This window comes from Mastigoproctus giganteus, chromosome 4 (assembly GCF_048544385.1).
Source record: "Mastigoproctus giganteus isolate SK-2022 chromosome 4, ASM4854438v1, whole genome shotgun sequence".
In the NCBI taxonomy this organism is placed as follows: Eukaryota; Metazoa; Arthropoda; class Arachnida; order Uropygi; family Thelyphonidae; genus Mastigoproctus; species Mastigoproctus giganteus.
The window spans coordinates 135,092,110-135,105,074 of record NC_143578.1 but is presented as its reverse complement, the minus strand read 5'-3'; the positions used below and the strand labels follow the sequence as shown (position 1 = coordinate 135,105,074).

General features: G+C 39.6%; 1 protein-coding gene across 1 annotated transcript in view; it reads left to right on the top strand.

The window, feature by feature from the left end:
* The window catches only part of LOC150087082 (protein O-mannosyl-transferase TMTC1-like), a 189,063-nt gene that overhangs the window by 138,566 nt on the left and 37,532 nt on the right, over positions 1 to 12,965 (top strand). Inside the window, exons 10-11 of the mRNA XM_090371806.1 lie at positions 8,356 to 8,469; positions 8,632 to 8,775. Coding sequence (XP_090227932.1) covers positions 8,356 to 8,469; positions 8,632 to 8,775 — 258 coding nt within the window. The remainder of the gene's footprint in view (positions 1 to 8,355; positions 8,470 to 8,631; positions 8,776 to 12,965) is intronic.

Below are 12,965 nucleotides of genomic sequence, written 5' to 3'. Positions count from 1 at the left end.
CTAATTTCGGTTCTTCTTTTAAATGCACGAGAAGCAAACACATTCAAAAGCTGTCTGAGATTCAACCAAAATTTTATTGTTGCTGGAGTCCAAGTTAAGAACTACACTAAGTAGGTCACGTCGAAGATCGTTATAATAATGACATTGATGAAGAATATGGTTAACAGTTTTTTCCTGGCCACACAAACAAGATGTTGGTGGTGAAAGTCCCAATTTGTGAAGTTTAGTATTTATACTTCCGTGGCCAGTTAATATAAACATACCATATAAGCCCGGCGAAAACCATTTTAACTCCTTTTTAATTTTCCTTGCTACAGGCAGAAAGTCCCTTGTGACTGCACCAATATCAGATGAAGACCAACTCCTGCTGCCATTTTTCAATAAAAATTTGCCTTAATCTTGTCTTCTCAGTCTTAATGGGAGCACTTAGATCTAATTGAATGTCATCATAGGTCAATGGTATTTTCTTCATAAGGTGATACTTAAGGTAGTGGTACTAAACTTCAAAATGGACAGGTAGTTTCCAAAGCAAAACCTGAAGAGCCATGGTGGAGGTAGTTCGACAAGCTCTTGACATAGTCAGGAGGGCAGCCCTCTGTGCTTGTAACAGTTGCTTTATTACAGCAACTTTATTGGCTCTAAAGCCCCATGCACCAGCTCCATAAGAAATTATGGACAAAAACACACAATTATAGTGAAGTCGTAAGGTTTGACCTCTAAGACCTCAATCTTGTCTTGTTATCTGTTTAATTCGGCTCAGGAACAATTTAGCTTTTTGCCAAGCTAACAAATGCATTTCGAACATTTCTGCACTCCACAATGCAACGCAAAACATTATTTGCAAAATTCACAAATAATGCAGTTTTTTTGTCCCCCACTGTATATCCATTTGGCTATCCACTCCAGAAACATAGCATAACTATGACTCAGGTGGTTTAAATACTAGAGCAGTGATGAGTAAAACGCAGCCCTCCTATCTTTATAACGTAGCCAGCAATCTAGAATCGACGAATAATTATTATATGCCTATAAAAATATTATTAAAGAATTTTACGTTGTACCGCTGATAATTCTTTAATACTACTATACTAATACTCTAATAAGACTAATACTTTTAATACTAAAATATAAATCAAACAAGTTTCATCTCTCTCATAAAAATAACTAGGGCCAGTTCTAGAGTTCAGGAGTACTGGTGCGAGAATTAATATTTGAGTTACGGTCATCTTTGACAGGGGGAAGGGGCAGCATGAGTTCCATCAGTTAAAATAATAGTGAGATGCAAAAACCAACAAGTTACTCCACTAACGTATAGAGGATTCTTCAGAATGCTTAAAGTCAAAGAAAATCATTAATTTTAATACGTAACAACATATTACTTGTTAAAATTAGATGCACGCAGTCAAAACGATTGCTGTTGATCAAAATACTGCTATCAATACAGACAACTGAGAATGCACAGTGAACCTCAAAATAAACAGAGTTGTTAGTGCTCTCGACTTACTGTTACTACCGTCTTCCTCGCTACGTACATGACACAGCGAGTAGGCCATATTGGGAGCCGTAAATGGTATCTTATATCAAGAAAAACGAATTTTACTGAAGTAAGAATTTCGAATTTAAATTCCAAATTAAGAATTGCAAGCTACGAATCCGAAAGCAGACAAATAACTTCGTGAGTTACGCTAAAGAACCCAAAATAAGTGAAATTAAATACGAAAAACCAATAAGTGCAGTAAGTCAGGAAACAGAAAAGACTGCCACCTTATTGCTTTTAAACAAGACGCATAAGAAATAATATGATAACGAAATAACATTTCGTTATCATATTGTCGTTATCATATTGAGTGAAATATGCGTTCACTCTGTATGATTTGTACACAGTGAACGTAATAATATGGAAAGTACTTTTGTATGGTAACCCTACTTATATATAAATCTCATTTCCGCCATTTGCTGGTGTCCAACTCATGTAAATATGGATCTCGCCCTGTGTCCAACCGACTTCTGACTGGTTACTTGTACAAAGTATATGTTTATAGTTACTCTATATTTTGATATGTTTGTTATACTTACTCATATTTATCAATATCGAAACTGTCATGTACGTCTTACCCCAAAGATTATTATGCATTATCTGTTGTTCCAAATTATGTACGTAATAATATACAGCATATATTTAAGCATCCGTCCAGAATTCACTATTTAATAATGTGATTTTGCATATATCTAAGTATTTGTGATGTATTTGTTTAAGTATATTTATTTTGAGTTGTTTGGGTTTAAGTGTATATTTATTCTGTTCCTGTCCAGTGGGGTGTATGATTTAGACGAGAACATGTGACAGACGGTGCCCTCTTTTTTCTTTCTTTGGAAAAACAAAAAGAGGGCTCTGCTGTCGTGAAAGTCAGCATTGTAGCAATATATAGCCACATTCAATTCTACAAATAAAGATTTATTTACTGTGAAGATGAAAAAGGATAGTCTGCTCTAGACTCTCACTTCCGCCTCAGAAAATTTAGAAATATTTATCTTTAATATTAAATTAAAAAAGTGTAATCAATTATATTACGTTTATAGAATGGATGCAGTACGCATAAAGATGAAAGGCCATCTGATCAAGTAATACGACCTCTCATCTGCAGAGAATGTGTTTGCATAATTCGGCCAATCGTGCTCTTACAAATGGCGCAGCTTCGTCTTGTTGACTTTGATGAGATACATTTCGGAGGATGTGCATTTTCAAATGTCACATGAAATAATTAAAGGACTCTTTGAGGAAATCTAATTAACGCAAGTGAGACTTAATTAGCGGCATCGCATCAATGAATAGCCCCGTCTTACTCCAAACAACGGAAGCGGATATGCATCCCTCCAATTTGCTATTGGGGAAGGTTATCTGAAACTCTGTTCGTATCTTTTCTGCAATCGTCCCATTCATCCAACATTTAACTGTACAAATTACAGGAGCTCAAGTTCTCAATGTGCCGACAACAAAGTCAGTGCCTTCCAAGTGAAAATGCTTTGCTTACGTACCACTGTCAATTACAGTTTAAACTGAAACTCAGATCAACTTCTGAAATAATACTCCTAAAGAAAAGTTCAGGAATATTCAAAAGCAGTATCAAATTTAACAATCGAAAGAAACACCTTTGGCAAATGCGCAGAACTCCATGCAGTTCGGATTCACCCATAACTATGAGGACCGCAGAAAAGCAATGTGTTGTTATTTCTTAGAGGAAACCGCGAATTATAACAGGGCTATTTATTCTAAGAAAACAGTTGCTACAAGGATGGGATATACTTAAATAGAAAGTGTGTGTGTGCAAGAATATTTGCTGAAACTATAGAGGCACAGTTAGGTGGATCGGAAAACTGTTAGCTTGGGGGGGGGGGGATACACAGACTAATAGATTAAAAGTAGCCGCACAAGGTGCTGGGGATCTCAAGAACTGCTGGGAGCCATCATGGAACAAGTAAATATATGGACTATGTTAGGTAACTAAGAATAAGAACAGATGTATGTATACTTGCATGTACATCAATACTAGGAGTTTAGTAAACAAATTTGAAGTGCTGGTGAAGACATCAAAGGTGGATAATGTTGGGATATCAGAGACGTGGTGTCACACAGATACAAGGAATGCAGAATTGGAATTTCGGGAGAACAATGTGTAAAGAAAGGATAGGGAGGAGAGGTTATGCTGTTAGTTAAGAAACACAAAATTTAAGGAAGTGCATCCAGTTGACATGGGTGGACAGTGCAATGTTGAGTCAGTTTGGTGTGACATAAGCAAAACTGACAGTAGGATTGTGTAATAGGCCTAATGACTGATGAGTACAATGAACAATTGTGGAGAGAAATAGAGTGGGCCAGTAAATTAGATTGTCTTATAATGGGGGATTTTAACTTCCCAGATATTGACTGGAACTTGTGAGTTGGTCCTTCGCACACGAGCAAGGCTTTTGTGGATTTATTGGATGATTGTTTTCTACAGCAGCATGTTCGAGAGGCAACCAGAGGGAGTAATACTCTTGATCTGATTATCAGCAGTGATTATTCATGCATTAAGAATCTGCAGATAAAGGACCCACTTGATGGTAGTGATCACAGTGTACCGATGTGGATTTACTCAAAGAGGTAACTACCATCAGGGGGTAAAGGGAAGGGTTTTTGCTTTCGTAAAGGTGACTGCAGTAGTCTCAGAGATTGTTTAAATTCTATACAGTGATGACATTACCAACAGCAAATTCTAAATGGGAAGCATTCAAGGAGTTAAACTTGTAAGCTACTAGGCTTTTAATACCAACTAAGAAATATTGTTCAAGGTTTAGGCCCAAATGGATGATGAACTAATGAGACTCGTAACAAAAAATAAAAATGCATGGGATGCATATAAATTTTCAGGCGACACAGAGGCCTGTGGCAGATATAAGCTAGTCTTTAATAAAGTCACAAAGGAGGTTAGGTAAGCGAAGGTAGATTATGAGAAAACTTTGACAAAGGATGGAAATTAAAACAGTAAAGGCTTCTTTACTTATGTAAGCTCTAGAAGGAAGGGAATGAATCAGATTAGTCCACTTAAGATCGATGGTTCTGCTCAGGTAGCTAACAAACTGAATGAGTATTTTGCATTTACATTCACACATGAGGAATTCTCCAAGGAAGTGGAGGCCGGAAGTTTATCAAACCTAACTGGGAATTAAATGAATTTTAATAACTGAGAGCAAAGCAGAGGAAACTGCTGAATTTAAACATAAGCAAGACACCTGGAGCGGATGGGATTTATCCAGTTGTATTAAAGGAGGTAGCCAAGGAAGTAAACAGGCCCAAAGGGGAATCGAAAGGTACACGAGTAATTACAGACCTGTTAGTTTAACTTCTGTTCCGGGGATTTTAATAAAGTCACTGGTTAAAGAAGCACTGCAGGATCACCTAGACAAGACTGCAGTTATAGTTCAGACGCAGCACGTGTTTGTTAAGGGTAAGTCTTGTCTGACCAGTTCGATTGGATATTATGATGTAGTCAAAATGAAACTGGATGCAGGGAATAACGTTGATATCATATACTTGGATCTTAGCAAGGTTTTTGATTCGGTTGCACATGGAAGACTACTCTACAAGTTGGAGCAGTATGTCATTAAGAGCAAGTTGCTACAATGGGTAAAAGGATGGTTGAGTGGGAAAAGACAGAGATTGATAATCAATGTACACTGCTCTTCATGGACTAATATTATTAGTGGAGTTCCCCAGGGGTTCGTGTTGGGCCCATCATTGTCTTCTGTATTTATTAATGATATTGATGATGGTATAGCAGGCTTAATCTCTAAGTTTGCAGACGATACGAAGGTTGGTTGGTAGGTAGGGTTGTTAATGACAGTAAGGACGATACACTACTGCAATAGGATCTAGAAAAGTTGAGCAGATGGGCTGAGAGAGGACAACTGAAGTTTAATATTGATAATTGCAAAGTACCGCATATGAGTAACAGTAACCCCAGAGAATTTTACCAACTGGGTGGTGTTACTCTGAGGGTAGTGGAGAATGAAAAAGACCTGAGGGTATTGTGCAGTCAGTATGAAGTTTTCTGAGCAGTGCAGACAGGCAGCCAGAGCAAGTCATGGGATCTTGTCTATGATATACAGGAATTTTTCTAGCAGGGATAAGGAGGTGATTATCTTCTTGTATAAGGCAATGGTCAGGCCACACATTGAGTACTGCGTACAGGTCTGGGGGAATCATTTTAGGAAGGATGTAGAGTTGCTAGAACAAATACAGAGAAGGGCAACATGATTGTTGAGAGGAACAAAAGAGTGCTCTTACCAAGAAAGGCTTCAAGTTCTGTAAATTGCAGCGTCTGGAGACTCGGCATCTGAGGCGATCAGAGGTGTATTAAGGCCTTTGATGGTTTTAGCAAGTTCAATGCTGACGGGATTCTTCCTCTTGCTCAGATCACAAACCTGAGGTGGCGTAAACTCAAATTGAAGAAAGACAATTGTAGAATAGATGTGCGGAAATTTGCCTTTAGCAGGCGGGTGGTTGATAGTTGGAACAAACTTCCATCTGTCGTTGTGGAAGTTTATAGCCTAAATAAATTAAATTCAAGGAAGAAATGGACAAATTTTGGAGCGAACGGAAGAGTGAAATGGGATTTTTTTTTTTTGCCTGATGCAAGAAAGCAAGCTTCAGCTTGCTTTCTTGCATCATATGCCTCTATTAATGCTAATTGCTTTTTTTAACTTGAAGATTTCAACAACATTTGTCCAATACACTGCTAGGACACTTTATTAGAACTGAGGAATCTGTGTCGGCGTGTATTTATGCAAATTCTACAAATGAATGCAGTTATATGATTTATCAAGAGACTTCGATAAAGAGGAGAGGGAACTATCGCATTTTGTTCACTAGCAGTGAGAAAGGGAAATGACCTCACCATTTTAAAACTACGTACGATCGTCGGAATAATAATAATAATAAAATTCTTTATTCACAAAATTTTACAAGGATACGATTCCCGTTACAGGTATTCAGAGGAATCTAACAGTCTAATTGGAGACATATTTATTTACTCCTAAAACATAGAAAAATTGCATTGAATGCAAAGAGCATCCATAAAATAAAAGAACAACAAAATAATGCATATAGCATTGCTATAATACAAAAATCACAGCGAATACATCGCTTTCTCCAGCCTAAGATTAACCTAAGTAGTTCTGAGTTATCAATAATTGCATTTGAACTGGATCTTCTGAGATACTGATGATATAGGCCCGTACTGTAGAGTAAGATCCGGGTATAACCTAACAGACCGATTGAGCCAGTCTGGACATCTTAATGCGTCTAGCAAGTTCTATGGTGTACAAAAGATAGGTATTCTTGTCGAACATTATTCATGTATTACGAGGAAGAAAAAAAATGCACAAATATCAGACATAGACAAAGGTAGGCGTGGTTGAAGTCCAGAGTGACGAAACGAGTTACGTGTCTTTATAAAAAAGGATGTTAAAGCACACCGACTTCAAACAACTTCACAATTGACTGGTATTGAAAGCAACCAGAACTGACACCGTGCCAAAAACTTTCAGAGAATGGACTACGTCACCTGGAAACCACTGCCATAGTCCATCTCCGTAGCGAGGAGGAGTTAACAGGGAAAAGAATGAACTAAGGAAGGTCATGTGGTCTGAAGAATATTGCTTTACTATTCCGAAGTGATGGAGAAGTTCACGTATAGATGAAAGCATATGAATCAATGAATCGAGTCTACTGCGTCATTATAATCTGCATCTGACAACTGATTTTTTGTTCATTATCTTCAAAAACACACGTTTGAGATGGATGTCTTAACACTGTTCTTTGTCAGGTGAAACTAACGAGATTTTGTTACCAAAATAACAACTCAAAAACAGAGCAGGCTTCATCGGTTTTTCTTGGCATTGTTTTAAGAACAATGCCAGGGAAAAAGTGTGAAGTGATATCTTTGCTATTCAGAATAGTGAAAAGCGTTAAAAATTGTTTAAAAAGTGGTGTTTTTGACACAGCTTATCTCCACACGCCTTAATTATCTCATATTCTACAATCAAATCCAACTACTTTCCTTTCTTATCCGAGAAAAAGAACTTTAAAATACCAAAAAATGTTTTTAACTAACTTTCACAACGTTTTCGAAAAGCATACAATTTGTACGCTCACAACTATGAACTCATCTCACAAATGATATTCTTAAAAAGAACACAGACCCTAAGAGAACTCATTATAATGATAACGTTTTTAATTTAAGTTTTCGTTATATTTTTTCTCATACAGCTAACGGTACTGATATTAACATTAGCTGTGCATTTATTAAAGCGAAAAAAGGCGAAAGTTCATTAAAGCGAAAGTCTGTAAATAAGCTGTAATTTCATTACATTCGATAGACTGTGTCGAATATCACAAAAAGTGATTACAACTTTTATGAGAGTTTTATTATAAAAATCTTATGGGAACTATAAATACAAGTACTGAAAGAAATCGTCAAATCTATTACAGTTTGCCAATGCACTCAGTTAATAAAGTTTCTGTAAACAGCTTCTTTTTTTTTAAATAATGAATATATTCAAATACCACTTGCATTTAAAAAAAAAATTACATTATTATCATAGCGCGTCTTATACGAGCATTTTTACTTTGGTCTTTCGACAAATAAGTTTATCAATATAATCCTATTAATTAAGACTTACACCTCTTAAACTTGTTGACAGTGTCATTAAATAAGTATTATTTATCTAATAATATTTTCCTTTCAAATTCCGATATAAAACTCATTATTTATCGACAGATCTTATAACTCATCGAGATAACCTTTTTGTCTTTAGGTCCGGCCTAGAATGTGTTCCAAATAATGCCAAAGTCCATTACAACTACGCCAACTTACAGAAGGATCTGGGCAATAATGATATTGCCATAAAACATTACAAGATGGCATTAAGGTGAGTGGCTTTATTTGTTCAATGTGATTTAAATGGTGCACCAATCATGTGCCGGGCCTGCGTTACTAGTAAACTAATGTCAGAATCGACCTCATATTTGAAAGAAAATATTTAATAAGCTTGCATTTTGCACGACTGTTTATAACTTATGTCATTTTATAGGTTGTGGCCAAACCATGCAAGTTCCCATAACAATCTGGGCACTCTACTGTCTGATACTTCTGAAGCCGAGTTTCATTTTAAGACCGCCCTCTCCATTAACCCTCTTCATCCCCGAGCTCATTATAACCTTGCCACTATGTACAGGTAAGTTAGATATGTTATTATTTCAATTTAAAGCATTTCACATCGCAACTATTTTGGTAAAACTGTAACAGCATATAACTGTCCCTATGAAACAACTTTGATCTATGAGCCGTCTGTTGCTGGCTTGTTCGAGCTCTGGCAAGCGTGCCGTTTGATTTAGGATGAAATGCCAAATTCATTGCGAAGATAATTAATTATGGGGGATGAGCATATAGGGTGCATAGTGTTAGGGTCAGTCAGGCGCCACCTGTGGTTTCCCACATCTGTAAATATACTCCTGTAAATGCCAGCAAGGTGTTGTGTGTTGAATGCGTAGTTTTGTGTTAGGTTCTGTTGTGCGTCCTGGCATTTGGCCGCGGGACTCCAGTGGGACCCCACGTTGTCCACACACACCACTAGGAGGTATAGCCAGGCTGCCCATTTTTCTCTGGCTAGTATCAGGGTTGCCTGAGTTTCCTGAGCGGAGACCAAGTAAAAAATAAAAATAAATAATAATAGAAAAAATAAAAAATAACATTTTTTTATAGTAGACCAGGGTGTGTAGTGCAAGAAAGAGTAAAGCTGGAAGAAAGTGTAGCGGCTGTAGAGAAGGCAGCCGCCCAAGTTCAGTGGAGCATGGTCCACCAGGTGAAGGAACAAGTCCTAGGAAAAGGAAGAAAGTCACACAGCAAGGGAGCTGAGTGTTCAATCCTACTCTGTCCAAATACAAGGTTAGCAAATATTGGCCGCGTACAGCCCTTGAACCATATGGTATTCAGCTAGCTCAAGTCTGGGCATCATCGTGGTTCCCAGTATGAGCAGGCGGTAGGGTCTTCCGTCTTGAGAAGAAATCTTGGGCAAATTTGGCGGACGCATGATACTACTGTTCTGTAATGAGCATGTGTTCATGTCCCTGTGATATGTTTTGGATCCTGGTGTAAAATATCCTACGAGGTCCTCATAGAGTGGGCAGAGGAATAGTAGATGGTTCCAGTCATCGATTTCTCCACAAGAGCAATAGGGGTTATCTATTATGCCCATGGAAGTCAATTTTTGATTGATCGAACCATGCCCAGTTATTAGATAATTTGCGTAAAGACCTGGGGAGAACCACGGTGGAGCTTTGGGGAAAACAAGCGAAATGTCGGGAATAATTTTTTTGTAATTAGACCCTTGTCAGTGTCTGTCCATCTGGCCTGCCTGGTCTGTAGAGGCTTGGCTGCAATTAGCTTCTTCTTTGTATTGCTCTCATTAAGGGTGTTGATGGTATAAGCAAGAATGAAAGTTGGCAAACCCTGGAAAGGCAGTAATAGAGTCCTCGACGGATGACCTCTAGATCGAGCGGAGGGACATTCGCAGGGACCTGGAAGGCGGCAAACTGACCGTGCAGCAGGCCCTGGTGATAGTTAGTAGGATACATTGCTGGATAGTTTCTAGCTTGCGCTGGCTGCGGATCAGTGTAGCTCAGTGAAACCAGACCCCGGAGCCATATGTAATGATTGGTAGAAAGATGGATTTGTAGAGCAACTTAAGAGATCGGCGGTTTAACCTCCAGTCTGACCGGCTGATCCGAACAATGAGGGCTGTATAATTCCTGACCTTGGTATGGAGATGAGAAAGGTGCGGGAAAAAGGTGAGCTTGGAGTCCAAGGCAATGCTCAGGTGTTTAAATTCTGTGACCAGTTTGATGGTAGTTCCTTGGATTTTAATCTGTGCAGGTCTTGCTGTCTGCAGGGGCCCCTTAAGGTGGATTGATAACTTATATAGGGAAGATACGTAGCTTATGGAGTTCGGCCCAATCCTGCAATATCTGAATGGCATGATTTTCGATGACTTTAAGGGATGTTCTTGAATCTGCAGCTACCGATATGGTGAAGTCGTCGGCGAATGCCTGGGTGGTAACAGGGCCCAGGTCAAGAGCAAGGAGCTCATTTAGAACTATGTTCCAGAGGAATGGGCCCAGAACTGACCCCTGAGGACATTCCCTGTGGACAGAGCGTGTGAGGCTTCTGTATGGAGTGGAAATAGTGATCTTCCGGTTACCCAGGTATGTTTGAATACACTTGTACAAGTTGGGTGGGGTATGTGCTTGCCGCAGTCTTCGCAGGATGCTCGGCCACCAGAGCATATCAAATGCTCCAGCGAAATTGATTGCAATTACTAGGTAGTGTTTATGTGTTGTTGTTGTAGCTGCAGTGACTAATTGGCAGAGGGCATCCTCTGTGCAGCGTCCTGGGCGAAAACCGAATTGAAGGTCAGATTGAAGGCCAACTTTGATATAATGTGCTTGGAGTAGCGGTGGAAGGAGTCTTTCGAAGAGCTTGCTTATCATGGATAAAAGAGCAATGGACCGGTAAAAGTTGGGTTGCTCAGGTGGCTCGGATGGGTTCTTAAGTATGAGTGAACATTTGCAGTTCTCCATTCTTGCAGGAAGTAACCAAAATTTAAGCATTTGTTGAAAAGATCCAAGAGGAACTGTGGGTTGATTTTTGCTGCCTTCTTAAGAATTTCAGGTTCTATGAGGTCTGGTCAAGGGCATTTTTTATCCTTCATGTGAGCGAGGGCCTGCTGCAATTCCTCGATGGTGAATGGAGCTTCAGTTGCCTCATTATAATAAGTGCTGTTATAGTGGCAAATTTCCTGTTGTTGAGCTGTTTGGGGTTCCACATCGCTGATAAATAAGGTGTTGAGGATGTTATCCATTGATTCTTCCCAGGACGTAGTCATAACACCTTGGGGAGCGATAGTAGAATTAGTTATCTCGCCTTTGGGGAGCCTGTTAGTTGTGATGCCATATACCACTCCTCAGGGATCGGAGTTTCCAGTAGTGAATACAAGTCTCTCCCAGGAAGCTCTTTTCTGCTGTCTTATTAGTGAATTATAGTAATTTCTAGCACGACGGTATTCTTCATGGAGAGCCCATGACGAGCGAGCGCGCTGAAATGCTTTCCTCTTGGTGTGGACAGAGCGACAGAGGCGCTCAAGCTCATGGGTCCACCACAGGACGGCAGTTGGCTTAGGATTCTTCCTCTGGATCGACTGGTTGCAGGCCCGAGTAATTATTCTTGTTACTAACATCTGATGTTCATCGACGCTCATATTAGAGTGAACAGCTGGGTTTAGCTCCTGGGAAGATGACTGCAGTGAGCTATCGAATAAATCCCAATTGGCCTTGGTAAGGGTATATCGGTTGATGATATGATGCTGTGGTGGAGTTTGGTCGATGGATCTCTAGAGATTATAAGTGATCACCCTGTGGTCCATGCTTCATTGACATCCCACTCTGAGATCTTGCTAGAAATAGATCTTGTTGCAATTGTCATGTCGATGGTGGATTCACACAGGGTACTGGAGTAGGTAGGAAGTTTATTAGGTCGATTCAGTATAACAAATGGCGTTGTGGCTAGATAATCTTCCAAGAGTCTTCTATTTTGGATACCTGTACGATCAGCAGTGTTACTATACCAGGCTGGGGAGCGGGAGTACTTCTAGAATTTCTTGGATATAGGCAATTGTTGTAGTGATGTCCTGTCCAGGAAATTAAGTAGAAGTCACCGAGAGGGCCGATGAAATGTGCACACACCGACCACACTGTGCAAAGAGAAGATATCTTTGTTACCGTGATATTTGGGTTACGCACGACTATGGCAGCCCGGGGGAAGGGATATCTTCGTTAGTTTGAATAATTTTATAACTTAATGGATAACCTCTGACTTTTTTTGCGTGGGTGTAAGGCTCCTGTAGTAAACGGATATCTATATTTTCCTCATCGGCTTTGACCGGCGACTGCGCGTGCTCATTGGGCGTTTAGCCGCAGTAATTTTCGGACATTGTAGTTATATTGCTTAAGCGGCGCTGCCATAGTCGGTCTTCAGCTGTTGGTTACGCTTAGCTTTAATGTAAACTGGACATTTGTTATCTCTAATCGAATGAGCTGCATCAATTTTAGCCGCCTTGCAGTTCGCGCATACTGCAGCAGAAGGCTTGATAGGACAATGCTTGTACTTGTGTCCTTTCTGGGCACAGTGACCACATGTGGGTTCTGACTGAGTGCAGGTGGGGGATGGTGTGCCCGAACTTGCAACACCTAAAGCATTTGGGGACTCCTACATGCTCCCTGAAGCGATGGCTTTGCCATCCTATCCTATGAAAATTCGATCTTGTTGCTGGAGGGCATTCCAGGCTTGCGGAAAGAGCTCTATAACCCAGTT